Source organism: Hippopotamus amphibius, chromosome 5 (genome assembly GCF_030028045.1).
Source record: "Hippopotamus amphibius kiboko isolate mHipAmp2 chromosome 5, mHipAmp2.hap2, whole genome shotgun sequence".
Lineage (NCBI taxonomy): Eukaryota > Metazoa > Chordata > Mammalia > Artiodactyla > Hippopotamidae > Hippopotamus > Hippopotamus amphibius.
In genome coordinates this window covers 85,598,170-85,625,832 of record NC_080190.1, presented here as the reverse complement: position 1 = coordinate 85,625,832, position 27,663 = coordinate 85,598,170, and the positions used below count along the sequence as shown (strand labels likewise).

Genomic DNA, 27,663 nt, shown 5'->3' with positions numbered 1-27,663 from the left:
CTATCTGAAGCTCGTAAGATCACGCACTTGACAGACGCACTTTTTCTCAGTAAGAAAAGAACGTTTGGATCTTAAAAACTCAGATATCTCTTAAAAGTAGCAGCATGGGTTTGGCAACATTTTAGAAACAACCTGAAGAGATTGAGAGACAAACTTTTTCTTCCTTTCTTTCTATCTTTATTTTTTTCTTTTTGGTAAGGTTTGTGTAGGAATGATCTCTGCATCTCCTACAAACGTGGCAGTTAAGTCTGCTTTGTTCCCAGAGTCTGACCAAATGATTCAATGCAAAGGCATTCAGTACATCTATAAAACAGGGCCAGGAGTTTCTTTTATTCACATATTAATTAAAGGATTTTAGTGAAAACTCTAAGTGACTAGAAAATGTTTATTAACTCACTTCAATTAACTCTCTCATGAGCTTGTCTAAATAGAGAGCTCCTCGGTTGGAACATTCCTTCCAGAGGAGGAAAAACTGGCAAATAGACCTGATTTAAATAACAAAGCAAAAGAAAGACTTTGCTGGCTCCTGCTAGGAGAGCTAAATCTAACAAAGAAATGTGAAAAGGAGGACATCTCAGTGCCATAGGGGGGGCTCTGTGTCACTCAACACTAACTGTACGTGTGGCGCAAGGAGGAAACCTCAGCAAAGGGTTCAGATATTTTACCTACATTTCAATTTAAATGTACCTTGATCACAAGTTACTTTGAAAGCAAAAACACAAAGAAGGACACAAACAAAAAAAACGGCACCACACAAATGAAAGTTGATTTTAAAAGCACAGAGTGTCCGTGAACAAAACACCGTCAACATTATGAGTGTAAGCTCTGGAATCTCGGTTTGTTTAGAAAGCAAAATGACGAAGAAAAAGAATGTTATTTGGCAAGTGAATGAATGTACTCATGTATTTAAAAAAATAATAACTTTTCAGACTGGAAATACTTTGGGCTGAGAAAGAAAACTATGCAATGATCACGTGTTTACTGGAACTAAAATTATGAATAAGCATAATGACAAAGAGTTGATGGACTTACCAGTCTGCAGTCTGTGACTTTCAAAGTGAGAGGCTTCGTATAATGGGAGGGTTAGGAAGCAAAACCATTTTGAAAACTAATATAAACATTAAAAAAAGTACATAAAATCACTGTACTGGTTTCCCTGTTAGCCTGCAAGATATGACATTTGGTGACCAAACTAAGATCACCAAGACTACAAATGTGATGTGGCTAGTTTAATGTGTTAAATGCACATTGTTTTGAATCTCAATATGTGGCTGATAAGCCCATTCCTCAGTGTTTACGTTCATGGCAGGCTAGCAAAAAAAGGGAACAGTCTAGGCTAATAAACTAAACTCTTCATTGATGACACTTAGAATCATTTCATGAAGATACTTTAAAAGGATATTTAAATCAAAATATTATGAGTTAGCTAACAGAGTTACTGACTCTTTCCTTGTGAACCCATCGAAAATGTTTTGGTTTGTTTTTCAGAAAATGGAATCAACAAAACCATGGACACACTTTCAATGTTCGTATATTCAATGCAGAGTAAGTAACCCTTGGGAGAAAGTATTCAGAAAAGTTAACACGGAAATAAATTAACAGGTAGTCTACCAGTGTACCTGCAAATGCGTTGCACGCTGATTTATAACATAAGGTTTTCTTTTTTGTTGGCATGTACAGTATTTTCTGGACTGTACACCGAAACACATACAAGTAACTTCACTTACATAGGACACACTGCACACAGCAGAACAAGAGGGAGAAGTGGGGGGACAGGTCAAGCCTTCATTTACCATCAGGTGACACCAGGTTGTCGACTAGGGTGCTACTGCTTAATGAATACATCACTACTGATTAAAATGCTGCCACTGCCCATGCTGCATGTAGGTGGTGCAGGAACAGAGATGGATGATGGCTTTATGTCTGCAGAAGGTACACGAGCAACAGTCTATTCTGTGATGTATGCAAACGAAATTCCATTGTACGATGGAAACTAAGGTTAATAATAAATAACGAAATGGAGTAAAATGTAGTTGAAAGTGCTCCTACATTTTGAAAATATTATTTGCAATAGCTGCATGATGGCCAAATGTAGATGGTGTGAAGGGCATTCCTTTGGTTTCTTTTTTTATTGTAAGGGGCTAATAATTTCCTAACACTGTAATAAAGGGAGAGTTATTTCAATACTGTTGTGATGATAAGTTAGTTCTTCGTGCCTGTTTTCTCATCTATGAAATGAATGGAAAATGTACACTGTCTAGCTCACTGGCTCTGCGTAATCTATGTGACCATTTTTTATCAACTGTGGAGAGGTTAATATTATTAGTAGCAGTGGCAGTGACACTAAATAAAGATGGGAACAACCTGCCTACATGGTAAATATAGTTACATGAACATAGGTGTCAAATGCATATATTTTCAAAAAGCCACCTTAATTGTAATGGACCAAATATTTTCAAAAATGTAAATTTCCACCTGGAAATAATATTAGGCAGGCCTTATTTATTCATGCTACCAATAAAAAGTAATTCCTCTTTTAGAGATCTAATAAAGTTAGCTTAGTTTAAAGGCTTTTCTACTCACAATTGGTTTATCCAATTAATACAAAAGTACACAAGGGTTTGCTTAAGCTCAATAAAAGCGAAGTTGTTTTTACTTAGAATTCTTCCTTAGAATATCCACGGATATAGCTCAAAGTTTGCAGACTTATCTCCAGACAAAGCTTGATTTAATTAATAATTATCAATAACTTACTAAAATTAATAAAATAAATAAAAAGACCACTCTATATATAGACAACTGAATTAGCATCAAGAGACTCCAGAAGACTCAGACCCTATGGTTGTGTAGGGTCTTGCCATGTCAGTATCTGCAATAATGCAGAGATAAAAGGGTGAGTAGCAGGAAACATGAGATTGACTGCAGGAGACAATTCCCTATAATTTCCTGTTAAATGGAGCTCAAGGGCCCACCATTGCCATGGATGAAATAATTCTGATTACTTCCTAATCTTTAGAGGACTTAAATATTTATTTTGTATATGGAAAAACTGAAGGATAAAGGCTAAAATTACTTTTACATAATGAAAAGTCAGGTATTTGAGTCCCTGTGGGTAGTTTTAATATCATTGCTTAAATGGTCTAAATATGGTTTCCTAAATAATATTACAACTGAACTAACAAAGAATTTAAAAATTACTTATTTATTTGGCCATGCCACATGGCTTGCGGGATCTTATTTCCATGACCAGACATCAAACCAACCCGTGCCCCCTGCAGTGGAAGCGCAGAGAACTAACTACTGGATTGCCAGGGAAGTCCCCAAGAATAAAAAATTAAAAAATAGGTTTGCAATTAACATTTAGTTAGTGACTACAGTGTGCTAGGCACTGTGCTAGATATATTTTCTCATCATTTCATTTCAGATTTACAATAATCCCACAAATGAGGTGATATGATCCCATTTTGTGGTTTGGTTAACAACTGAGAAATTAAGTAACTTAAGTACTGTCCTACAGCTATTAACAGGTAAAGGACTTGAATGCAGTAAACGTCAATAAACATTCATTAAGTGTCTCCTATGGGCTAGGCACTTTGTGAGGTGCTGGGGACACAAAAGACTAATTTAGGACACAGTCCTTAACCTCAAGAAGGTCACAGTCAATCAATAAGCAGATAATTTCAATACTGCAGCGTATGACTCCAGTGGGCTATATAGTGTGTACACTTCACAAAGCTCACATCAGTGGTCAATCTTTGACTAACAATCATTACGCTCACTGATGTTATTTAAGTTGTGAACTCCTAACCTGTTTTAGAACTCAAGGAAAACCATACCCTAGACATGTGGCTTTGGAAAAGTCAATTCACCTTTCTGAGCCTTTGCTTCATCACTTTGACATGGGAATTAACCATCTCCTGACTTCCTTAATTCACAGGACTGTGGGAGAATCAAACTGGTTCAAACAAGTACAACTGCTTTGAAATATGCAAAGCACAGCAGGAATCAATGTGAGGTTTTAATGGCATGGAGATATTAAAAAAAAAAAAAAAAACAACCCTAGATTTCTAAAATATAGAATTCCGGTGGCGTGTGGATATGATAAATCGTTTATAATTGCATTAAGTACATGTATTTAAACTAAGGTAACATCCCGACACCAGTGTATAAAGTGCATTCCTAGATAATAAAAATGACTACCGTGTGAAATAAATTAGGTATGATCAATGAATAACAGAATTAAAGCTATAGGTTAGCTGTGGAGGAAAAAATCTTTTGCTTTCAAACATGATCTGCAGATTCTTTCTCTTGTACTCTTCTCTCTCTCTCTCTCTCTCTTTTCTTTTCTTTCCGTCTTTTTTTTTTTTTTAAATAGAAGTATAGTCTATTTGGTATAGTAGCATTACTGAGAAATGAGAAATCTGTATATTTGAATGTTAGTAGTGGAAGCATTTTGAACAGTGAAAGTAGGAATTTAATTCCAGGTGGATCATCACAGAAAACATAACGTATCCCTTGAGTGTTACTTATATAATGGCTCTTCATGGTCTCAGAAAGAAAGTGCAATTTCCTTGGCAGGGCAAAGAAGGTCCCTGATTCAGGACCTCCCTCCTCCTCTCTTTCCATCCTCTAGTGGGTTCATTTCTCTTCAACCACACCAGGTTGCTTACTGTCCTTTGATATGTGTTGTACCTTAAACTCTGCATATGCTGATGCACTGGGACTCCCCTCTTCGCCTTCCTTATCTACCAGAGAAACCTCTACCTCAGGCTACTGTTATGTCTATGGTGAGACTTCCCCCATCCCTGGCAGGTAAGTATCAGCTCAGTTCTCTCCTACACTGAGGGCATTGTTCTGAAGTTGCCTGTTTACAAGTCTGTCCACACAATACTGAACTCCTATAGAACTCTGATGCCTAGGACAGTGTCTAGCGTGTAACAGCCACTCAAATTTAAATGACTGCTTCCAAGTTTAAACACTGTGCAAGGATGTTAAAAAAACAAACAAACAAACTCTAGTGCCATGAACCACAGGCTTTTCCTTGAAGAGGAAGTTCACCCACAGGAACTGCAGAGTCATATAGTCAGAACCTAGATGTCAGCCCAGGATCACACTTGGGAATGTACTTTGGAAATCTGGGGCAGGAGATAGCCAATAAATAATTAAGCACTAAAAACACTAATGAAAAATTAGGGTAGCCAACATTTAAAGATTACTTTAATTATCTTTTGACTAATTAATTAAAAGGGATCCTTTTTGCTTCAACTTCACATAAACTTCATGAGGTCATCATAAATATATTGGCAAGAACCTCAATACAACACGTTATCAGTTACAGGTGGAAATTTAAGAAGCTTAACTTGTATTAACGTTTTATATAACATTTTAGAAAATCAAACAGTTTCTGAGGAATCAGATCAGCTTCGCAATTTCATCTTGCTTCTGAACTCAAGGATCCCTGCAAAATGATTACTAATAAAACACAGTATCTTGGACTATATTCCAGGAAGACATTTGAAAGAAGGAAAATTGCACTTTCAAGCTCATCATGAATTAGTAATGAGATTAAATGGGACAGAGGGAAACCAAATTAAAAATCCAAGGATGGAATGAAATTTCAAAGATTCATATAGGTCTTTGGTTTTGAACTCCATTCTATGTAAAAAGAAAACACATAGGACTAAAAAAATATACAGAGAGGACAACACTGAGCACATCAGAAATCTAAACACACTTGCTGAAGAACCATTTTTTTTTTTAAAACAAAAATTTAGTAAGCTGGGATAGGGACACAGGGCAAACTTACATGACAATGACAGGATAGAAAAAGGGACATAAACAATTAGTCTGAGATCCTTATACAGTTGTACTTCTGTATCTGCAGATACAGAGGTATGACTGTGTTACCTCATTTTATACCAGGGCCCTGAGCATCTGTGGATTTTGATATCTGCTGGGGGGTGAGGGGTGGGGGTCCTAGAACCAGTCCCTCATGGATATCGAGGGACAGCTATATACAAACCTTAAAGAAGCACATACTTCCTATCAGTATCTCAACACCAGAAGAGGAATATCATGTCTTAAAAGTGATACCAAAACGTCAATAATGGATGCAAAGCTTGGCAATAGATGGGTGTCTTTGAAGGGAAACATTACATTAAGGAGCCAACAATGCTACCTAAGCCAATATGCTGGACACATAATAAGCTCCCCAAAGACTACGAAAGGATGGGGGAGGGTGGGAAGGGAGCCGGTGCGTGGAATGGGCAAATTAAAGATGGAGAGAATGCCTGCATTTCAGCCTTGACCCTGCTGCTTCGCTGTGTGACCCTAAACAAGCCATGTTATCCTTCTCTCACTCACTCTCCTCATTTATAAAATAGAAAAAATACCTCATGGGAAAGGTGTGGGTATGAAAAAGTTCATATATGCAAGTTGTACATTTTCCATGGCGATATAATTTATGGTCATTTTATCATCATCAGGAAGAGACTTAACTTAATAAAGACAATTGGTTAGGATGGAGACTTCGATCCATCAGATTATTTTCTCAGTTCTGAGCTTATACGGCACAAGCCTCAAGCTTTGAAACAATGATATCACTAACATATTTCGATTTTTCAGCCTTTTCTATATTTTCCAAGTGGGATGAGCACTGTTCTTTCTCCTGTGAGGGTGCATGCTTTTCTTAACAGTTGCAGAATCTTAAAAGAATGGTCACATCACAAAAATTTTAAAAATACGCCAAAGATAGTCAGCATAGGTGTTCTCAAACTGGGAAACAGTGTACTATTCCTTACTGCTAATGAGTTGTCACTGCATGTTCTCCTAATAGGTCTCTTGATGAAGGCAACAGTGTGTATTCAGAAAGCGCAACCTAATCCCTGAAGCCTTGTTGACGTACTAGGTACTATCAAAAAATCTCATCCCTTCTTTTTTTATTTTTTCATCATCTTTTTCATCCCTTCTTTAGTGTCACTGTATGTCATGTTTTTAGAGACTCCTTTGCAACACCCTTGCCATCTTTGATATTAGGCTAGTTTGAAGAGTAAACATTTGCGACTGCTTCTGTCGTTCCTTAAATTCGATCTCAAGAATGAAAATTCGTTTTTGTGTTAGGAGGTTTTTAATGCAGGATATTTTTCAAAGGAATAGAGAAAAACTCTATCGATCTCTCGATACTTGGAAGGCAACTGGCAGAGCCCAACAGCCAGGAGAAGACTCAGCTATTCACAGCACACGCTGGCTCAGCACCGGTTTTCCCGTGCACCACTTGGTACAGCCATAAAGCCACAGTATGTCCAAGACAGAAACGCCACAGGGAGACCACTGCACACATTCACTCATTTACACAACAGCTGCAAACACTGGGTCTGCCAGAACTTTTTTGAAATGAAAGAACAGACCCAAACAAATTCAAAATCATTTAAAAGGCTTGCTGCCCCTTCATGTCTAATATGTTAATAAGTGCACATCCTCACAGAAAGGAAAAAAAAAAAAGGAAAGCTTGATACATAAGTTTTAAAAATAAAAGGATGCATGAGGATGGAAAGTAAACAACCTACTTGTTAAAAGGGTCGATAAAAGGAAAATATGCACAAAAACTGTCACTATCAAGACTGTACACAAAGCCAACAACAAATAAAGGAGCAAATGAAGAAAAGGCAGTTCATTTTTAATAATTACCGCGCTCATGAGTGATGACTGAGGAAGGGAGAATAGTATATTGACAGTAGTCGAAAGGAAAGGAAATGGGGAAAAAGAAAGAAGTTGAGAGTCTGTTTTTGTTTTGCTGTTTGTAAGGAAATAAAATAGAAAATGTGTTAATCAATTTGGGCCATTGTTTTTGTGGGTGTCTTTAAAAATGATAAACTAATCAAACCAAACTCATGTTGAGAGACAGAACTAATTCTCACATCAGGATGGTCACTCTCGTCAAATTATTTCTGATTTGGGGCTCACGAATGCTATTCCAGTCCATGGCTGGCTGACAAAGCCTAGGAGACCCCATAAAATGAACCGGTGTGGTCACTATTTCTTTGTGGGAGCTGATGTAAAGAGTGACTCAGAATGATTGATGGAATTATGTTCAGAGCCTCTGGTACATTAGGTAAAAACTGCAGGGGAAAATGAAACTGATTTCTAATTCATTGACACGGAAGTCAGACTTTGGATAGAGAACTGACTCATTTTTAGGCACTTTACAGCTGGAAAATGACCAGGATTTCTGTGAGACATTAGAGGCAATGCAATTCATGGGACCTGGGATTTGCAGTGGCTCTGAGTTCTCCAGATGGGCCCCTCAGGCCAGGTGTTGTAACTGTCGACACAAATCTTAGTAATGAAGAGATTTGGCTTGATGTTCACTTTCAGAAAACCTAAGTAAGTTCAGAATTCTGCTGGTGACTTTTCCTGAAGGTAGCTCACCCAATTAAATAACCGTGTGACTAACACTTGATGACTGAGCCTATATATTCACATACTAAGCAGAAAATAAAATTACACAGGCAATATATATAGAAGCAGCATCAGAATACGTATAAATGATAATCTTTAAAATACAGGAAGAAAAATGCAGCTAATGTTTTTTCCTATGTGAGAACAAAAGTATACAGAGCTACAGAGATTAGTTAATTCTAAAATATTTCAGAAAGGCAAGCAGACTACAAATGGCAGAGGGGAGAAAATTTATTTTTTTGCAATAAGATTAGTTTCATAGAAGACCCAATGTTTGAAAACTAATACATTGATAAGACGACAACTCCAAACCAGACCAAACAAAAACAGATAAACACATAGGGCCTTACTCAAACTAAGTTAATTTAAAAATCAAACACAGAAGAATAAAAACAAATCAAAACCAAAAATACCGAAGACACGTTCTCCTTAATAAATACCAAAACGAATGTGTAGCAATAGTTATTTCTGCTTTAAATGCACTGTGTGCTAAATTTTCTAGTTTATACATCTATTTATAGAGAGAGAAGCTCTAAGATTATATGAGTCATTATTTTCGGTGCACATGTAAATTAAGTGATCAGAGTTATTTAAACACAAAAATTACTCTTTAATTTATTTCATTAAACAACTTGGACTTGCAAAGACATATGGATATATGAGATAGAAGGATAACTGGGCTGAAAAGAAGGAGATGGTGAGACTAGTGGTGGATTGAAGGCTCTGAAAGCTTTACTATCCTAAGGAGACAGAAGAATTTGAAAGCCTGACAGTTTGCTAAAGTGTCCAAAGAAAGTCAAACATTTTCTAACATGGCTAATCCATGTGCTCTGTAGTTTTATAGATAATTCTCTAATAAGGGATATTTATTTACTATCCAACTAGGGGAAAGGCAACTTGACAGTAGGTCTGGAATAAAAAGGAGTCAGCGACCAACATGGAAGGTTGGGTTTTGGGTGTGACCTGTGTGGGTGTCCAACTGTGAACCTTTAAACAAATCACATGAGCATTGTGTCCATTTAAAGATAATCTTCTGTTTCTCTGTATTGAAAAGGTAATTTCTGGGAAGAAGTGGGGACAAGTGACCCTTTAAATGTAAGTGATCAATACCTGATCCTTCCTCGGTCACCATCCCAAGTCCTTCAGCTTTGTTTTGTCGCTCAAATGCGTTTAGGTCGAGGACACTGCAACAAGGGAGAAAAACATTTAGAGGACTAACAGACCATTTTCTTTCTTCAGGAGAGCAAATGTCTAAAAACTGTACATTGTGAAATGTGAAGTAAATATTATCATACACTGAAAACATACACTGACTCAATGTCTACCAACCACATTTTCCTAGTAGCAGACTAGTCTCTCTCCAGGGCCCACACAGAAATGATCCATGTGAAAGTCAAGCATTCATGGGTTTCAACTTGGGGAGAACATTACAAAGCTAGCAGACGAACTGAAATATAATTACAATGACCATGTTTTTGCAGTTGGAATAATAACGTTAAGTGTGTGGCAGGTTCCTTAGTCAAATACTGCCTGAATGATTTTAAATACTATAAAAAATAGAAAATGATGATATAAACTAGTTAGTTAAGGATTATTTATTTAGGGAAGATGAGAAGTGGTCTAATGGCTCCCAGATAAAATGAAAAAGAATTTCTTTGTTGTCTTTTAAAAATCATATGGTACTCATTTCCAAGTATGCAGAATACACATTAATTCTCCAAGATTCCTGTTTAAGCACAGGGAAGACTATTTTAAGACATTATTAACATGGAACAAGTTAGTAATTAAGACATTACTAACACCTAACAACAAGATAGAACATAAGACACTTTCACACTTCTGTCCCGCTTGAAGGCGTGTTTAATAATTAAAAATTCTTCTCTGTATAAGTACCATCAGTAATGTAAACCAAGGACTTTGAAAGATACAACCACGAAGTGGAACCAAAGCAAGGAAAGCAGGTGCTTACCTGCACGACTGCATCAGGCCAGCAAGGCTCTGAAAGAAGCCCACGTCCTTTTTCTCCTTGAGGTAGTCAAGCATTTTCTACATTAAAGAGATAAACCACACAGTCACAGAGCACAAATCTCGTTTTTTGTTAAATAAGTAGAGAAACAACCAAAACATCCTTTCTATTCTGAAATAAAGATAAAACATATCGAGTGCACACAAACATGACGAACGTCACTTTGACCATGAAATAGTGACAAGCATGTCACAGCAAGAGACGCACATTTCTAATTGCAGCAGGACATATACATGGCTTGGAACAAGGCAGCTGCCTCACAAAACAGCATAAGCAGCAAAAATATCAGGGGGAAATAATAACACTCTTAATTCTCTTCAAGTCACTCTGTACGCATTTGGAGATTCAGATACTTTGTTCAAGTTTACTGGGAAGAAGGCCCACCTGGATGCTATTCACAGATTTCATTACAAAAGCAAGTTCCTTAAACTGCATTCCAATCCAAGAGCTCTGATTATCACACGCTTATGTTACAGAATGCAAGAGCTCTGATTATCACACGCTTATGTTACAGAGAGAAATTCAGTTTCCATTACCATGGTCTCTAAACCCAAGAAACAGTGGGAATCATTTGGCTATTAATTTTTCTCCTCTGTTCTCAGAATGATGTGCAGATTCTGTGGTCAACATTTTGGTTAAATATAAATGTAGAAAATGATAAAGGAATGCATGACTGTCTCCTTAGTGTATTGTTACATACCATGATGAAACAGCTATTTTGAATGTGGATACAGCACGCTGGAGGTTTCAAATAAGAAGCACTCTTTGCAGGGCAGGACTAGAGATGCAGATGTAGAGAACGGATGTGTGGACAGGAAAGGGTGGGGGAGGTGAATTGGGAGATTGGGATTGATGTATGCGCACTACCACGTGTAAAATGGATAGTTGGTGGGAACTTGCTGTACAGCACAGGGAACTCAGCTCCGTGCTCTGTGGTGACCTAGATGGGAGGAATTGGGCAGGGGGTGGGGGGGTGCGAGGGAGGTCCAAGAGGGGGAGGATATATGTATACATATAGCTGATTAGCTTCGTTGTACAGCAGAAACTAACACAGCGCTGTAAAGCAACTGTACTCCAATTTAAAAAAAAAAGTTCATGCAAGATGATGACAGAGGCACACCAACGGTTTTAAGAAAATAAAGATACTGCTCTTCTTCGAATCTTGAATAGAGGGGAATAACTCCTATTATCAGAGCTGTCTAGATAGGGCTCAGCGAAGCAGTCAAAATATTGGTAGTAATCTTTTCCCAGAAATCAGAGAGTTAAAGGTAATATAAAACTAAATATGTGAAGGCCATATACACATTCACAGTGTGTGTGTGTATGTGTGTGTGTGTGTATATACACATACAGACACACAAAAACACACAGCCATTTTGGGGTGTGTGTGTGATAACTTATTGGCCTAACAAAACTTGAAGCACTTATTAATCAGTCATTGGTCTTATAAAACAAAATGAATATGGTTTACAGGGTCAAAGGGGAGAGATGGAATATATACCTGAAGGTTTAAAGAAAAAGAAAAGATCTGTACAGACAAGAAGTACATTTATTACATTGTCTCTCAAGGTTCCTTTTGGCTCCAAGGATTTCTGAATATATGTATATACACACATATACATACATACACAATTAAGGTCTTTTGAAGCAATACATAATTCAAGGGAAATTATTTATTGATAAGCATCATGGCGAGATTAAGTTGGCTTTCTTTATTTTTCCTTTTTTAAAAACGTCATGTAATCATTTACTATGGAAATCAAAAAAAGAAAATCTGTAAGTTGGATAGGAAAAAAATTCACCTTTATTTTTACTAACTTCTAACTGTTTCACCTTTCAACCAGCCATCTAAGCAACAAACACAAGTAGTTTTGTAGTGGCTACGGTTTTGTCACCAATAAAGATTTCAGATGTTTACATATCAGTTTACAGTTGTGGTAGGCTATGTAAAAATATTTAGACTAATATTTTCTTCTTAATAATTATTAGACCAAGTACTAGATCTTTTATTTAATGAGTTCATAAAGAAACATATTACTTTATCGAAAAACTATTTTATAATATTTTGATAACCACATTTCAATATACTTGGTTTCCTTTGTCAATCTGTGTAATTTTACTTCATAAACTTATAAACATTACACTGAGAGGAGTCTAGAGGTTTCAACTAACCCAAAAGAAACCTTCAAATTTTATCTGCTTTTCTTTTCTTAGACTCAAAGGTTTTCCAGGAGCATAGTCCTAGCTTCGTGCCACTGTAGTGATTCTGAGGTTCACAGCAACCTGAAGTCAAACATTCTAAGATTCTCATTTGCCTTCCTTTCCTTCAATGAGGGAAGCCCTTTACCTGCCTGACTACAGCTTACCCAAGAAAGAATAGTTATTAGTTCCCTGTTCAACCGTTATTTCTCATATAGAAGCCAAGATACAAAAATAAGAGAGATGTTAGTTTTAGAATAACACAATCTGATGCTTATATTATGCTGTGTTTTGTTGTTTTTTCAATGAGCATAAGAATATTTTCTGAGCTCAGAGCCACACTGTTGGCCATGTGCATGGTGTCCCTTGAGGTATGCAGTACACACCTGTGATAGTCTGTTCCTGACAGTTTTTTTAAAGTCATTCAAATAGTCTTTTTTTTCTTTTAGTGAAGTATAGTTGTTTTACAATGTTGTATTAATTTCTGCTGTACAGCAAAGTGATTCAGTGTATATATATATACATATCTTTTCCCTTATGTTCTATCACAGGATACTGATCATAGTTCCCTGTGCTCTACAGTAGGACCTTGTTGTCTATCTCTCTATATATAATAGTTCACATCTGCTAATCCCAAACTCCCAATCCTTCCCTTCCCCACCCTCCCATCCCCCTTGGCAACCACAAGTCTGTTCTCGATGTCTGTGAGTCTGTTTCTGTTTCGTAGATAGGTTCATTTGTGTCATATTTTAGATTCCAAATATAATGAACGTGGTGATATTCAAATATAAGTGATATCACAGTATTTCTTTCTCTTTTCTGACTTACTTCACTTAGTGTGATAATCTCTATGTCCATCCATGTTGCTGCAAACAGCATTATTTCATTCTTTTTTATGGCTGAGTAATATTCCATCATATATATGTGCCACATCTTTTTTATCCATTCCTCTGTTCATGGACATTAAGGTTGCTTCCTTGTCTTGGCTATTGTGAATAGTGGTGCTATGAATATAGGGGTGCATGTATCTTTTTGAATTACAGTTTTTTCCAGGTATATGCCCCCAGAGTGGGATTGCTGGATCATATGGTAGTTCTATGTTTAGTTTTCTGAGGAACCTCCATACTGTTTTCCACAGTGGCTGCACCAACTTACATTCCCACCAACAGTGTAGGAGGGTTCCCTTTTCTCCACACCCTCTCCAGCATTTGTTACTTATAGTAAATCACTCAAATACTCTTATTCTAACAAACTCACAAAACCTTGGCCCTCAGTTGGATACAGAGATTGCATCCTTTGGCATAACTGGTTGAAGTTATCAAAATCCCAATCCAGGTAATGTCTAACTTTTAAACAGAATGTACCTACAAAACTTGGTTGGGAAGTGATTTTTTTCATATCTTAGGAGAATAGAAAGAATTACAACTAGAAAAAGTCTTAATGGCACACACTACAAAGCATGTTACCAAACTAGGCTCCCTAGGTAAGGGTGTTTATTTTTCGCTATTAAAACAAACCAGCTGCTTTATGCCAACTTATTCACACGAAATGCAGCACTGCAAATGACAGCACTGTGTGACATGACTTCAGACTTCTAAAGAGAGTTATTACTTATTGTGCTACCTGGAAGGGGTGTTTATTGTGCTATCCAGGAGATATTTGGATCCTGGGACAAGATGACCATAAAATAAAGGCATATGTTATACAGAAAACAAAAAAAAAAAGTACATCTAATTGTTCTTTCAGAAGGACTAAAACAGTTCAACAGGATGACTATAAGGTCCATTTGTTTGAAAAGCACATTATATGAAAGGCTTAATGACATACCTGCTGTACTGTAGAGTTCCCACCATTTAAGATAGCAATTCCAAGTTTTAAAGTAGCAGCCACCATGGGTCCAGTTTCACCTTAAAAATATAAAATATAGTCTTCCTTATATCACTTCACCAGCTACATTAACCAATTCTATCTCAAAATGTGTACTTTTAAAGTCATTATTAGCCTCCTACAAATCTGTGTCATGGTGGAGGGGGACACACTGACATATACACCAAAAAAAAAAAAAAAAAAATTAAGTGTAATAATGCATATTTTGCCATCAATGTTTTTACTAAATTCTGTGTAATATATCCATGAATCAGAACTATGTGAGAACACAGAAAAAAAAAATGAACAGGAAGAAACAATTGATTTTGAAAGATTGACATCTAAAATTATTAAAACTCAGAACTAATCATGTGTATTAAAAATAATCCTGAAATGAATATGAGCGACTCAAAATTTTCTTCCTCCTCCCTCAAGAATAGTATGTTTGAACAACTTTTATCATTTCTGTTTCATTGCTTTTCTCTTAATATGTTTATAGTCTTGTTTTACTAGGATGACTAGTCACAGTTTTAGGTTATTTGAATAATAATGACAAAAGTTTAAATCCAACCAGTTGTCTATAATTTAGCATATTATGTTTTATTTTTACATTAGTCACCTCCACTTGTCTTAGAAATGAAATAATCCCTATATTTGGAGAGAGGTGCTTAATAAACACCATTACTTTTCCATTCCATTAAAATTACAATAAATAGTTTTCACAAAGAAGATATTACTAATGTAAGAAAAATCAGCTTGCATTGGCAGGCTACCAAGAAATGCAATAGTAGTTCAATCACTAAAAATGACTCACTCAAAAAACCTAAACATTTATATTAAGGGCCCTGAGGGCCACGTCCAGCTTGGCACCTGTTGTTGTAAATAAGGTTTTATTGGAACACAGCCACACCATTTTTTCCCGTATCTCTAGCTGCTTTCACACCACTGTGGCAGAGTTGAAGAGTTGCCACAGAGGCCCCAGTGGATTGCAAAGCTGAAAATATCTACTCTCTGGCCTCTATCAGAACACATCTGCCCACCTCTGATTTACAGGATCAGTTTGTTAGAACTGTGACCCCATATAATTTCCAAAACTTAGTGAGCAGAAATAAAATACATCTTTTAGTTAAGACTCTGACTTAAAAAAAAAAAGAATCGACATTGAACTTGGTAAAAGAGGGGTGGCATTTGTTAAGTCACCTGACCTAGTCATAAACACGAAATTCAGGGACTAAATAAATCAGTGGACTTTAGATAAGGGAGCTCCTAGGGAATGCAGGGGAAATGTGAAGAATCAGCCCTCCCGAGGTGGAGTATCGAGCCTCACCTTTGCTGGCACTGATGGTCTGCAGCACCATCTCGGCAGCACCACGGTCATGAAGTCTGGCTTGTTGGTACAGAAGCTTTTGCTTTTCCATCTCTTTTTCCTGAACACAAATCCCAACCATTTATGTTGCAGCTATCATTAAGCAGAGCAGCTTTCTATAAACCATACGTTCAGTCATCTCTTCATGTATGGGCTCTATGACAACATTATGGACCATTTCAACACCAACAATGTTATTCAACAGATGTTAACATAGTCAACTCTTGGTTTTTCCCTTTATATTTCTTGTGATAGACTTTTGGTACTGATTTATCAGGATGAATTTTCTCAATTGTAATGATTGGATTAGTCAAAAGCCTGTATCATACTTTTGAAGTACTGTACTTCATCATTGAAACTTGCACTTTCTGAATGATACATCTGTGCATGTTTGCCACATTTTTTTAATCATCTCCCAAGTCATGGCCATAACTTGATACTGCTCAGCAAATGGCTCGAGTTGCAAGTTATCACTGAATGTCAGAAAAACAGTAACTGAGGACGTGTTGGAGTTTAAGCAAAATTGAAAGCTGATATGAATAAAAAGCTAGGCTTCAACTAAGTAGTGGACTTATGGTAACAGATCTCCCCAGTCCCCCCCCAAAGAATAAAAGAAGCAATGTGCCTTTATATTTTGTATTCTCCGGTGGTAACAAACGATACTGCATGGTACTGCTAGAGCAATAGCTAGAGTTTGTTCTTTTCACTTAAACTACCACTGAAAACATACAGAAGGAAATCAAAGTAAAATATAAAGGCACAGCAAGTTCAAGACTGGTAGGATCATTCACTTGAGCTATCCAGTTCTCTGGAGAATTGAGACGGAACCAAGCAGTATAAGTTGCAGGATGAAAGTTGCATAGAGCCCTATGACAGCGCGTCCATCAAATGGCGTGGTAGAGAAGCTTAGTCAATGGGACATGAAACAGTCAATTAGTATCATGTCCATAAACACAACGGCCAAAACATATATGACCTAAGAGCAGGAAGAGCTGCAGCAGAGGTAGCCAGAGTGACAGCTTTGCTGCCATAAACTTTCCATCCAAAGTACGGAAAATAGACACTGGAAGATGGAAGAGGTTTAAAAAATGAAGGCTTGCTAGTTACAGAATATGAAAAAGAAAGTAAACTAAAAGGAGGGGGGTAAAAGAAATGGGCTCAAACAAATGAAAAAAGAAACCTTTAAATCAAAGCAACCAACACAGACATTTATGCTGTTACCAGAGAGTTCTCGCCGAGGCTGGCAAATTTGTCTCTTAAATCTTTGATAATATCGTGCTGCGAAAACAAAATTGATCAGGGTTTTTTTTCACACTATAGTTAGAGTTCCTGTGGTTAAATTTTTATTTTTTCTTAAATTATGTGATAGGCCTAAATGGAAGCAGAGAAAAGAAAAAAAAAAAGGCAGCTTTGCTTTATACGTAGCCATGCTGACATCTAAAAGGTTTGCCTTCATGTTTAAACCTCTTCCTGTGAAGTCAAAAACAAAACGAAAACAAAACCACACAGACACACAAAACCGTACTGTCATTACAACAGAGTTTCAGAAAAACTGAAAGAAGACCCTTTTGTCTGCTCTTCAGGTATTGTTTAAAATTAGTGAGCAACATTTGATTCTTCCTTTTAGACCCAACAATCTTTGACTTTCCTCCCATTGCCAGAGCTATTTCTGGAACTTTTACTTCCCAGCTTAACCAACTCCCATTGTGAACGAGTTTTCCAGTAAAACAATGATAAGAAATTACTGGCTTAAGGAACTGCACTATTATTTTCATCAACTAAAGAGGCAAGGGAATTAGAAAGAGCGCTTCTTCTATTGACTCAACAGAACATATAAAGATAGCCATCAGGAAATCCAAAGAAGATGGAAGATGGCAGCTTGCCACGTATTCTCGAGGGAAAATGAAAACAGAAACCCTTTGCCATTTGTGTTCCCAAAGTAGGTAGACCAGCTCACAGATCTGCCAGACAACCTGCACAATGGATTCTAAGGTCCCAGTGTCCTCTTCAGTAACTGAAATCACTCATTTTGGATACACCTCAGGAGGACCAAGAAAGACAGGATATCAAATTACCTTCTTCACAAAGTAAACTCCCTGATCAAAGATCTTGCTCATTTTCCTTACATAACATCTAAATTTCAGTAATAATATTTCAGGGAAAATGATGAGAAACACATGAAGAAAAAATATTGAGCAAAAAAAGGATACACTGATCTAGAAGCAGGAAAACCATATTTCATAAAGAGGGATCAGGTTGACCACTCTTTTGAATTTCTTTGTTAGACTGAGTTGGAAGCTCTCTCTTCAGAACATCTTTAATGTTACTTCTTTTTGTACTTTGTTGTCCTTTGAGAACTGCTCCTGGGTATATAATTTAATACCCTCATTGGAAATTTTATCATGACATAAAAAAATAAAACTTTAAAAGACAAAGCAAAAAGTTTTCAGGCAATAAAATGATGGATTATATGGAAAGAAAAAAATTCTTTCATTTCAAATATACTGCAGATTAGCTTTTCCAAGGAAACTGGAGACAGATCTTTTAAAAGTATCTTACTCAGGGAAATAGCACCTTGAAAGTACTTTTAAAGGACCTTTTCAAAAGTAGGGTTCCTCGTCCTGTCCCACTCCAAATTCCACTTGAACTGCCGAAGGGTCTTAAATAAACACTATACCCTCAACCTGTAGTTTAGTCTTTAAATTATTCCAAGGTTACAAAGGAAGGTTAAAGGAAAAAATAAAAATAAAAAGGAAGAGTTCCACAAAATGAATTTTCCCTTAGGCAATATTAAATAATCTTATTTGTCAAAATTAAATAATGTTATTTGGTATCTTAAATGCAGTCATAATCTACAAGGTGATGGTGAACCTTAACACTATCAGAAAAAAAGATGGGATTTAATTGAATAACTATGAGGACAAAGCTGAAAGGCAGTGAAATGGTACTAACAGTTTGGTTTACAACATACACAGGTCAACTGGACTAAGGGAAAATGAAAGTATAGACAACAGCCACATTTCCAGAACTTCAACTAATTCCGTTCTGCATTCTAGCTTTCAAAACTATAGATTAGCCATATTTATATATAGATGATTCACAGTGCTAGGGAAACACTTGTAAGATTATAACTTTACTCAACAATGGATGGTTCCCCAGATTTTTAAATTTTAAATTTGCTTTTTAAAAATCTAAATGTGCATGGAGTTTTCTAGAAGTAAAGCTCCATGAGGAAAGGGACCATAGCTTGTTTGTTTGTATTAAACATAGCACCAGTACACAAATACTGTATATGCAGTAGAGTTTCCTGCACATAAAAGATGTTCAAGAAAGTATAAATGAATGATAGAACTGAATAATGTGATCTCATGTAGCATGCAAAATTAATCTGAAACTTTACAAAACATTATCTTTCATCTGGAGAGCTACAAAGCTAGTAAAATGTGAAAAGTTTATTTAGTTTACTTTTAGGACATGATCTATGAAGTCCTGAATTATACACATACAAAAAAAGAGTAATTCTCAAATTGCAGTTTTATTTTAATTTTTCCCCTATACATTTCATTACTACCAACCTCTTTGTTGCTGAACTATCACATGGTACAATAATCTTCCAGAGTTCTGTTTCTCAATAGGATGGTCATAGTTTCTAACGTCCTCTTTAATCAAAAAAAAATGTGTTTACCCAAAATAAACTTTGTTCAAATGCCAAAGGTTTACTAATACACGATCAGAGACAACAAAAGTGGTAAACTAGAAAAATGTAGCTCAGAGAATGTGTTGGAGGCTCTGAAAGTCAGATGTGCCGTGTAGTGTGACTTTATGGCCTACTTCTTCCTGTATCAGATATACTTGCATTTCATTTGGAATATTGTTTCTCCTAGATTCAGCATATTTAGAACTAACTAATACTATGCTAAAGCAAGGAAACCCAGCTGAGTTGAAATGGTTTTCTACTTCAAGGTCCTGTGGACAAACTTTATGCTAAGCCACAAAAACTTCCCTTAACGAAGTATAAAATGAAAGGAAGGAATGAGTAATCTAAAATTAGAGGTTATCAAATTAGCAAAGTTAGGCTGATTTATTATTAGAGTGAATGTGGTCTATCCTGAGCACAATACTGATTTAAAACAGCCTTCTACCTACTTGTTTCTTTGTTTAAGTGTTAAAAGCATGGGATACTGCCTTGAATACAGAAAATAAGTGCTATGCAACTCTACTAGAAAAGCCTAACAAAGGAGAGAAAAAGGACAATAAGGTTATTGATGACCTCCAATTCTATGAAGGAATTCTTAGATCAGAAGGTGCCAAAAGGTTGGAATAATTAGTGGGAAGAAGCAGTTAGAATAAATTTTATCATAGAATGGATCACAGCAACCCATTATTTGGATTCTGAGAGCTCTCAATTCTAGTATCTACAATTTTAAGTTTTCACAAATGGTTATTAGTCCTACCCCAGATCAACTCTTGAGAAACAGCTGTACTCTAAGTACTTGACACAGTCTCAAATTCCCTGCCAAGTTTCCCTATTTAGCTGAGACAAGGATTTTTCTGGAGACTCTCTTAAGGATACACAGTCCTTCCATTCTTCCAGACACTTGGTGCTTCTCCTACTCTAAACCATCCTCTGATGGCACCTATAAACCTGGACTTTATTGTATAAACTCTCAAGTAATTACTTCTACTGAATTGCCGAAGACCTTTTTTACTGTATCACATGTTTTCTCTATAAAGACTCTCGGGGGGAAAAAATCCTTCAGAAATTTTTGTTTTCTCACAAACAAGAAGACTGTCTCTATATTTTATGGATACAGTAAACATTCATATGATTTTATGTTGACTCCTAGAAACCTTGAAATCAGTAGTATTGACAGCCAGCAGCAAATCTGCAAGACTCTGTGGCATGGGTTTCTGGATTAATCACATTCTTGGAAGGCTCTACCTTGTGTCCCTAAATGCTTTTCATCCTGCCACACTTTGTTTTTTTCCATCTAACTGTATTATGTATGATTGTGTGATATTTTATATACCAAATGAGGAAAAGGTAGAAATACACATGCATGTGCAGAAGCTAGACATTATTTTCTATAAATCATTTTTATTGTGACATTCCTAAACTAAAAAAACATGGAGTTTATTTTCTTTTTCACCCCCTCACAAGAGATCAGAAGAAAAGTAACAAAAATTTGTATGCTTCCAATCAGTATTTATGCACTTAGAAGAGTTACAAAATTGCCCTGAAAAATGAAAAGAACTCACTCAAAAACAGCAAATCAGAGAGTTTTAAAGGTGGATATTACCCTTGGGAACATACAGTTCAAAGCTTTCAGTCCAAAGACGAAAAAGCTGAGGTACAAGGTAATCAAATGTGATCTGCTGAAGGGTACCTGGTTGGCACCCAGATGAGAACTCAGGTCTCCTGCCTTGTGAGGTTCTATGCTCATTAAGTGGAAAAATTACCTCTATGGGCTTCTCTGACTTACTTTCAGTAAGGAAGTGAAATTGATTAAATGTAATAATAAGAGCAAACACATACAGAGCTTGTTATGTGATAGGCAATGTTCTGAGTGGATTGTATATATTAACTAATTTAATCCCCATCACAATCCTAAGCAGTAGAGACCTTAATTAGCCCCATTTTGTAGATAGGAAAATTGAGGTTTAAGATCATATAGCCATATGGTGGAGCTGGGATTCAAACACAGGTGGTCCATTAGAGTGTCTGTGCTCTTAATGATTCTGCTGTATCCCATTTCCTATACATAATGTGGTCAAGCATAAGCTTCAACTGGGATTATTATTATTTAAAAAAATTTTATTTTGTATTGGAGTATAGTTGATTAACAATGCTGTGTTAGTTTGAGGTATACAGCAAAGTGATTCAGTTATACATATACGTGTATCTATTCTTTTTCAAATTCTTTTCCCATTTAGGTTATTACAGATTACTGAGCTCAGTTCTCTGTGTTATACAGTGGGTCCTTGTTGGTTACCTATTTTAAACATAGCAGTGTGTACATGTCAATCTCAATTAGGATTATTTTTAAAAATAACAGCACATGAAGTCAAATTTTTGTTCATATCAAAAAATGCACAATTATGTGTTTAAATATGTATTGTCTACATACTTTTATGCTATTTAGGTCTACACATTCATATGCATAAATCACCCTATACAATATAGAGGACTGTGCTTTTTGGGAATTTTCCTTGTATCAGGGCCAGTACTCCAGCCCACCCTAAACCCCTTCGCTCCAAGTCTTGGCAACTTGCCTTGCTTCTGAAGTACAGTGGCCCTAGAAATGGCCTGCACCGTAACTGTGGTTACCAAAGCTGGCTCTTACCACCACTGCCACTGTCTAAGGAGACTACATGCTGATGAAAATGGAGAGACTGCAGTGCCTGGACACTCAGCAGGCTGGACCCAAGCTGGCTCTTACCACCAATGCCACTGTCTAAGGAGACCACGTGCTGGTGAAAATGGAGAGACTGCAGTGTCTGGACACTCAGCAGGCTGGACCCAAGCTGGCTCTGGCTTCCCCAGGGGCTGCCTGGAAGAGCCGGTTAATATCAGCAGGCTGTATTAAATGTACAAAGAAACTAACACCCTGCGACCAATAAGAGATAGGAGGTGGGATGAAACCAGCAGATAAAGTGCTCCTTCTTCCTCCCCAGGAGGTACTGCTCCATGATGCCTATGGCCTCTCCAGGGGCATCCGCCACAACCTAGCAACTAACTGTGCTGCTGGTTAGTTGTGGTTAGCTGGTCAGCTCAAGAATGCATTACCATGTTCTCTCTGCTTCCCTGTACTAGTTCTCTTTTTCCCTCACTCTTACCTCCCTGAGACTGTAACACCTCCAGCCCCAATAAAGTGTTAGCAAATAACCTCTGCTCTGTTTTCTAGGGAACATGGGCTAAGACCCAGGGCATCCCTGGAGATCAACAATTTCAGTATATAAAATGCAGCTGGCAGCTTGCAGCAATACGCATGAGTACTGGAGAACACTGGCCATGAGAATTTCTTTCTCCTTCCCCCTCTATGATTCAACAGAATAACAAGCAACTCAACACTCTAGAGTCCATATTTTGATACCACAGAACTTCATCAGTAGACACTAAAGAAATGTAAAGTTTCTTGATAAAAGAGATAATTGTTTCCGTGTTTTATATCCATAGCTGTACATTCAATTTTTTAATATTTAATGGTTCTCTTTGGTAAGATTCAGGAAGTCCTTCTCATTTGAAGTGCTGTGCTCCTATTGTCAGAAGTAAAAAAGCCCATTCAAAGATCAAATTATGTAGCTACTGGAGAGGAAACATCTTATAGCCAATTCATTCTTGTAGAATTACCAAAAAATTGAATTCTATTCAAAATTAGATCACTGGAGGGGCCAGACAAAAGTGCTTCTGTCATTGTGTAGAGCTATATAACATCAGTCCTTAAGACATTTCAGACCTAAATTGATTCTTCCACACATAGTGGTACACACTTTGGAATATGAGCTGGGTATTGGTTTGAATACTTAGTGGGTATGATGTCATTTTAGGTACGCCCGAGGCCCATCTGGGAGAGAATATATAGGTTACTCTCCTAAGTTTTTATTACAGAATATCAACTCTGCCACAGGCATATTTGGCATTTAAGACAATCAATAGTACAGAATAATAGCACCTCAGGGACTCACCAGAGAATTCGTCTGTGAATTAGAAACTGGGCATTTGCCAAAGGATGATACAACTTGCCTAATACTTGAGAAAGATGGTCTAGAAGGCGAATGAATGGTCCATTCCTCCAGATTTACTTAAGTTTCATTGTCATTAATTTAGGTTTTTCCATAAGTAATAAATCTATATTATAGAACTTAATTCAATGAAAGCATTTCTGTGGAATATTATCAGTGAACGTTGCACCCTGAGATCTGAAAGAATGGCCACAGGAGATGCAACCATCCGAAGAATGTTTCTGTATGTTTTGCAAAATCATAATTTTAAAATGTGGTCTACTGTGCTACCAAGTTCTTTGTTGTTCTAGGTGAAAAAACCCATCGTGCTCAGAAAAGTCATTTGACTTGAAATATTATTCTCCGTTATTATTATTATTTGTTTTGGCTTGTGAAAAGTTCAAAGCCAAATAAAGCACCCCCCTGTAGTAATTAACATTTTGGGTCATTGCTAAAATATTTCTTCCCTTTTGATTAATATTGGCCTCTTTATAAGATTTAACTGTCCTCTTTTACAGTTTTAATATTGAAGTAGCCTCAAGTCTAGAAAAGGTTATATACACTTACTAACTAAATATGCAATAAAAATTTTAAATAAGTATTTGTAGGTAAATATACATATAAATAGATGAAGCTGGGAATTAAATTAGCAACTTACATCAGGCAAGTTTTAACAGGATCCTGTCAGTAAAACATACACGTGATGGAAGGAGAAAAGAGCTGGCCGATACTAGGCGTTTTCACCTCCACTCCCTGTTTTCCATGTGCTTGAGCCTTACTTTATTTATTTTACTTTACTCCTCATGGAAATTTTCCTTATAATGCTACGTTTTTATATCTACTTCTTCCTTCTTCTCAGCATCCTTATAGATTGAGAATTGAAGTAGAAAGTACAGCAAATATTAATAATCAGCCAGTTATAGGGATAAAATTCAATTACCACACACTCTATGTTATTCCCAAATTTATGTAACATAATTTGTTTTAAGAATTATTGAAACTGCCAAATGACCTTTCAAATTCATTATAACTTAGATGATAAATTCCACTGTTAGACTATAGCTAAATGACGTTAAACAACCAGACATCTCAATGTAAAAAGTCTGGTACATTACTAAATTTATAAAGAGAAAGTAATAATCCAGTTGTCTGGGCAAATTTTTCCAGTGGTGCTGTGGGTATCACAAACAGAATTATCTTCCTATGTGACTGCCTCTCTGTCACCTCTCTGAAAAACATGACTCTGGTTTTCAACTTGGGAAGAGTTCGTATTGTTTACTCACAGGGTATATATTTTGCATATAGACTGTTCCACAGGTTGGGCATAAATGATAAGTTATAGTACAAAAGTCACAGGGAGAATCAGTAAAGCATTGGTTAAGAAGTGAAAATTCCCAAATCTCATCTACTGTGTTATGCTTATGAATATGTGGCAAGCACTGGCAACTTTAAAATCCTGTCTCACGATGGGACAGTCATACCTGCTGGTCTCTATCTCCTTTCTTGGGGGATTAATTACCAGCCTTCACCATTATGCAAACTTCTCTCTCACCATCCTAAATCCAAGGCATGTAGCCCATTCTCCCAGGAGGGGCTCCGCAGTCTCCTGATTTCCTGTTTTCAGTACAACCTGCCTCCTACACGATACAGGCTAAGATTCCACTCCTTGTTATTCCCAGACATCTTTTCCGAAGAGGGAACCTTTCTAATGTCACCAAACTTGACCCTATTTACCAAATTTTATTTCCTTTTAGATCTCCCTGAAACTGCACTCCTCTCCCAATGTAAAATGGTTTTCTTAACCAGCAACACTTTCTCATCCTGGCCCTCCTAACCCACGCCCACTCCGTCTGGATCAATACTCCTGGGCCTGAATTTCAGTGCTGTCCGTGAAATCAAATCTTTGGTGGATGTCAGGAAGTCCCTTCATGTTTCCAACCCTCAACAAGTCACAGGAATTCTATCTGAGATCACCAGTGGTAAAACTATAAAAATCTACCAAATTAGGATCACACCTATTACATCTATGGATTTAAACCCATAATCTATAATTAAGTGTTATGCCCATTATATGCCATCAATTATATCCATCTGATTAAAACTAAATCCGATAACATCAGCATGAACTCCAATTTTAAAATAATATGAGAAATTCCTCCAAACATAATAGTGAGTTAAAAACATTATAATTTGTTTCTTCTAAGTAGATTCTTTATGACATTCTGAATTCACCTTAACAGCAAATATTTCACTTTTTAAAATAGAAGGCAAAAAAGACTTTACACTTACAAACAGAAAAGCTTTTTTTCTTTTCTTTACCTAAAGTCATCATAGGTACTTTCTTCCTGGGATGTTTACGACAGATTTTCTGACTAAATAGTCTCATGACAATAAAATGTAAGCTTAACAGGGTTCATATGAAGGGAAAATTTTTGTGATTTTAGATCCAAATGTTTTCCCTTAGCAAATTTTCCAGGTACTTAGCTCTTCTGAACATTCAGAGACAGAAACAGTCATCTAGTTCTTCCCCATAAGGAAATGCTAAATCTACACTGAAATTGTGGAATATCCTCTCTAATTACCAGTTGAAGGTATCACTAGCACAATGGAAAGGAAGATAACTTCCAATCCCACCAGCAATGCCATATACCATATCTCTTCTCTAGTAGTGACACTGGTATAAAAACCCTCAAGAGGTAGGAGGCATGAAACGTTGCACTGAAAAGTCACCAGCTAAAATTTAATCCCCTAAAGGATGGACTCTTTCATCTCAGTACAGTACGTAGCTCAAAGTCAACACGGAGGATAAAATTTCAAATTATTCATTTAAACTGCAAGAAGAATAAACCTGTGTCAAGGAAGGGATACTGAAGAGACCAATGGCATTGGAGCTACAAACTTGGGAGAAAGATACAAGACCTTCTTTTTTTTTTTTTAAACAAAAGAATCCAAGATGTTGGGTCTAACAAAGGTAAATGTCACAAGAAACTGAAACTCAGACCCAGACAAATACACACATATATATAGTTTTACCTTGCTGCGTTGGGATCCTGTGACCTTAAGGAAAGGTGAGGACAAGAAGCAAAATAGCAATAAACAATTGCTCAGAAGACAACCGATAGACCATAAATGGTGTGCACTTCAGAAAAATAGTATTATCTGCTGCTCACAGCTCATTCTAGTTTAGCTCGGTTTCTTATCGATAAAGATGGATTTGAGACTAGAAACACACAAAACATTAGAAAAGCTTATGGTGTCATCCAGGAAATTAATCTTAAGGCATTTTTTTTTTCTCAGCCAGCAACAGTCACAGGTTAGTCTCAAATTAGTTCATTTCGGTAATTTTTACAGAATGACTTCAACGCAATGCTGCAAAGATGCTCACATCCAATTGTCCCTGAAAGGGGTACTCCTCAATATCTACTCCTCACCTACACTTTTTTTGTGGGTCCACTTTAATTAAAGACTTACAGCTGGCTACTAATATATTTCCAGGCTTCTAGCTCAAAGCAGACATGTAAATTAATAGCAGAAAAACAGAAAAGAGCCTAGTCTATTTCCCTCCATTTATTTTTGAAAATTCAAACAAAACAAAACAAAACAAAACAAAACACCAAATCAGTAAACAAGGAGAGTGGCAGTTAGCAGCAGCTAGTTTTTCTTATAGAAAACAAAAGTACAGCCTAAGCAAAGGGGGAAAATAACATTTCCTTTCCTTTAGGCTAATGAATATTGAGCAGTATTTCAAATTATATGGAAATGTAAAAGCTGAGAAGGTTTGAGGAAATAATCATAAAATAGAACGTAGTTCTAGGAATGTACGCCCTCCTGCTTCATGCAAGCAAACTGCACTGGGCACCACCGTCTACATATGTACAGGGAATGAGTGACCTAATCGGGCAGACGTCAAAAGAGGCCAAATTTTTAAGACTGTTTCGATTCAGAAAAAAATATCAAACCGATGGTTTCATTAGAAACGTGATGTCATGTTGCTGTTCCACAAATAGTTTTCTCCCATGTCTGCTGG

General features: G+C 36.7%; 1 protein-coding gene across 1 annotated transcript in view; it reads right to left on the bottom strand.

The window, feature by feature from the left end:
* Positions 1-27,663, bottom strand: part of RYR2 (ryanodine receptor 2) — a 549,009-nt gene that overhangs the window by 63,589 nt on the left and 457,757 nt on the right. Inside the window, exons 82-87 of the mRNA XM_057736978.1 lie at positions 26,670-26,693; positions 15,876-15,975; positions 14,510-14,589; positions 10,427-10,503; positions 9,568-9,641; positions 1,033-1,065 (exon numbers count right to left, since the gene is read on the bottom strand). Of these exons, the coding sequence (XP_057592961.1) occupies positions 1,033-1,065; positions 9,568-9,641; positions 10,427-10,503; positions 14,510-14,589; positions 15,876-15,975; positions 26,670-26,693 (388 nt within the window). The remainder of the gene's footprint in view (positions 1-1,032; positions 1,066-9,567; positions 9,642-10,426; positions 10,504-14,509; positions 14,590-15,875; positions 15,976-26,669; positions 26,694-27,663) is intronic.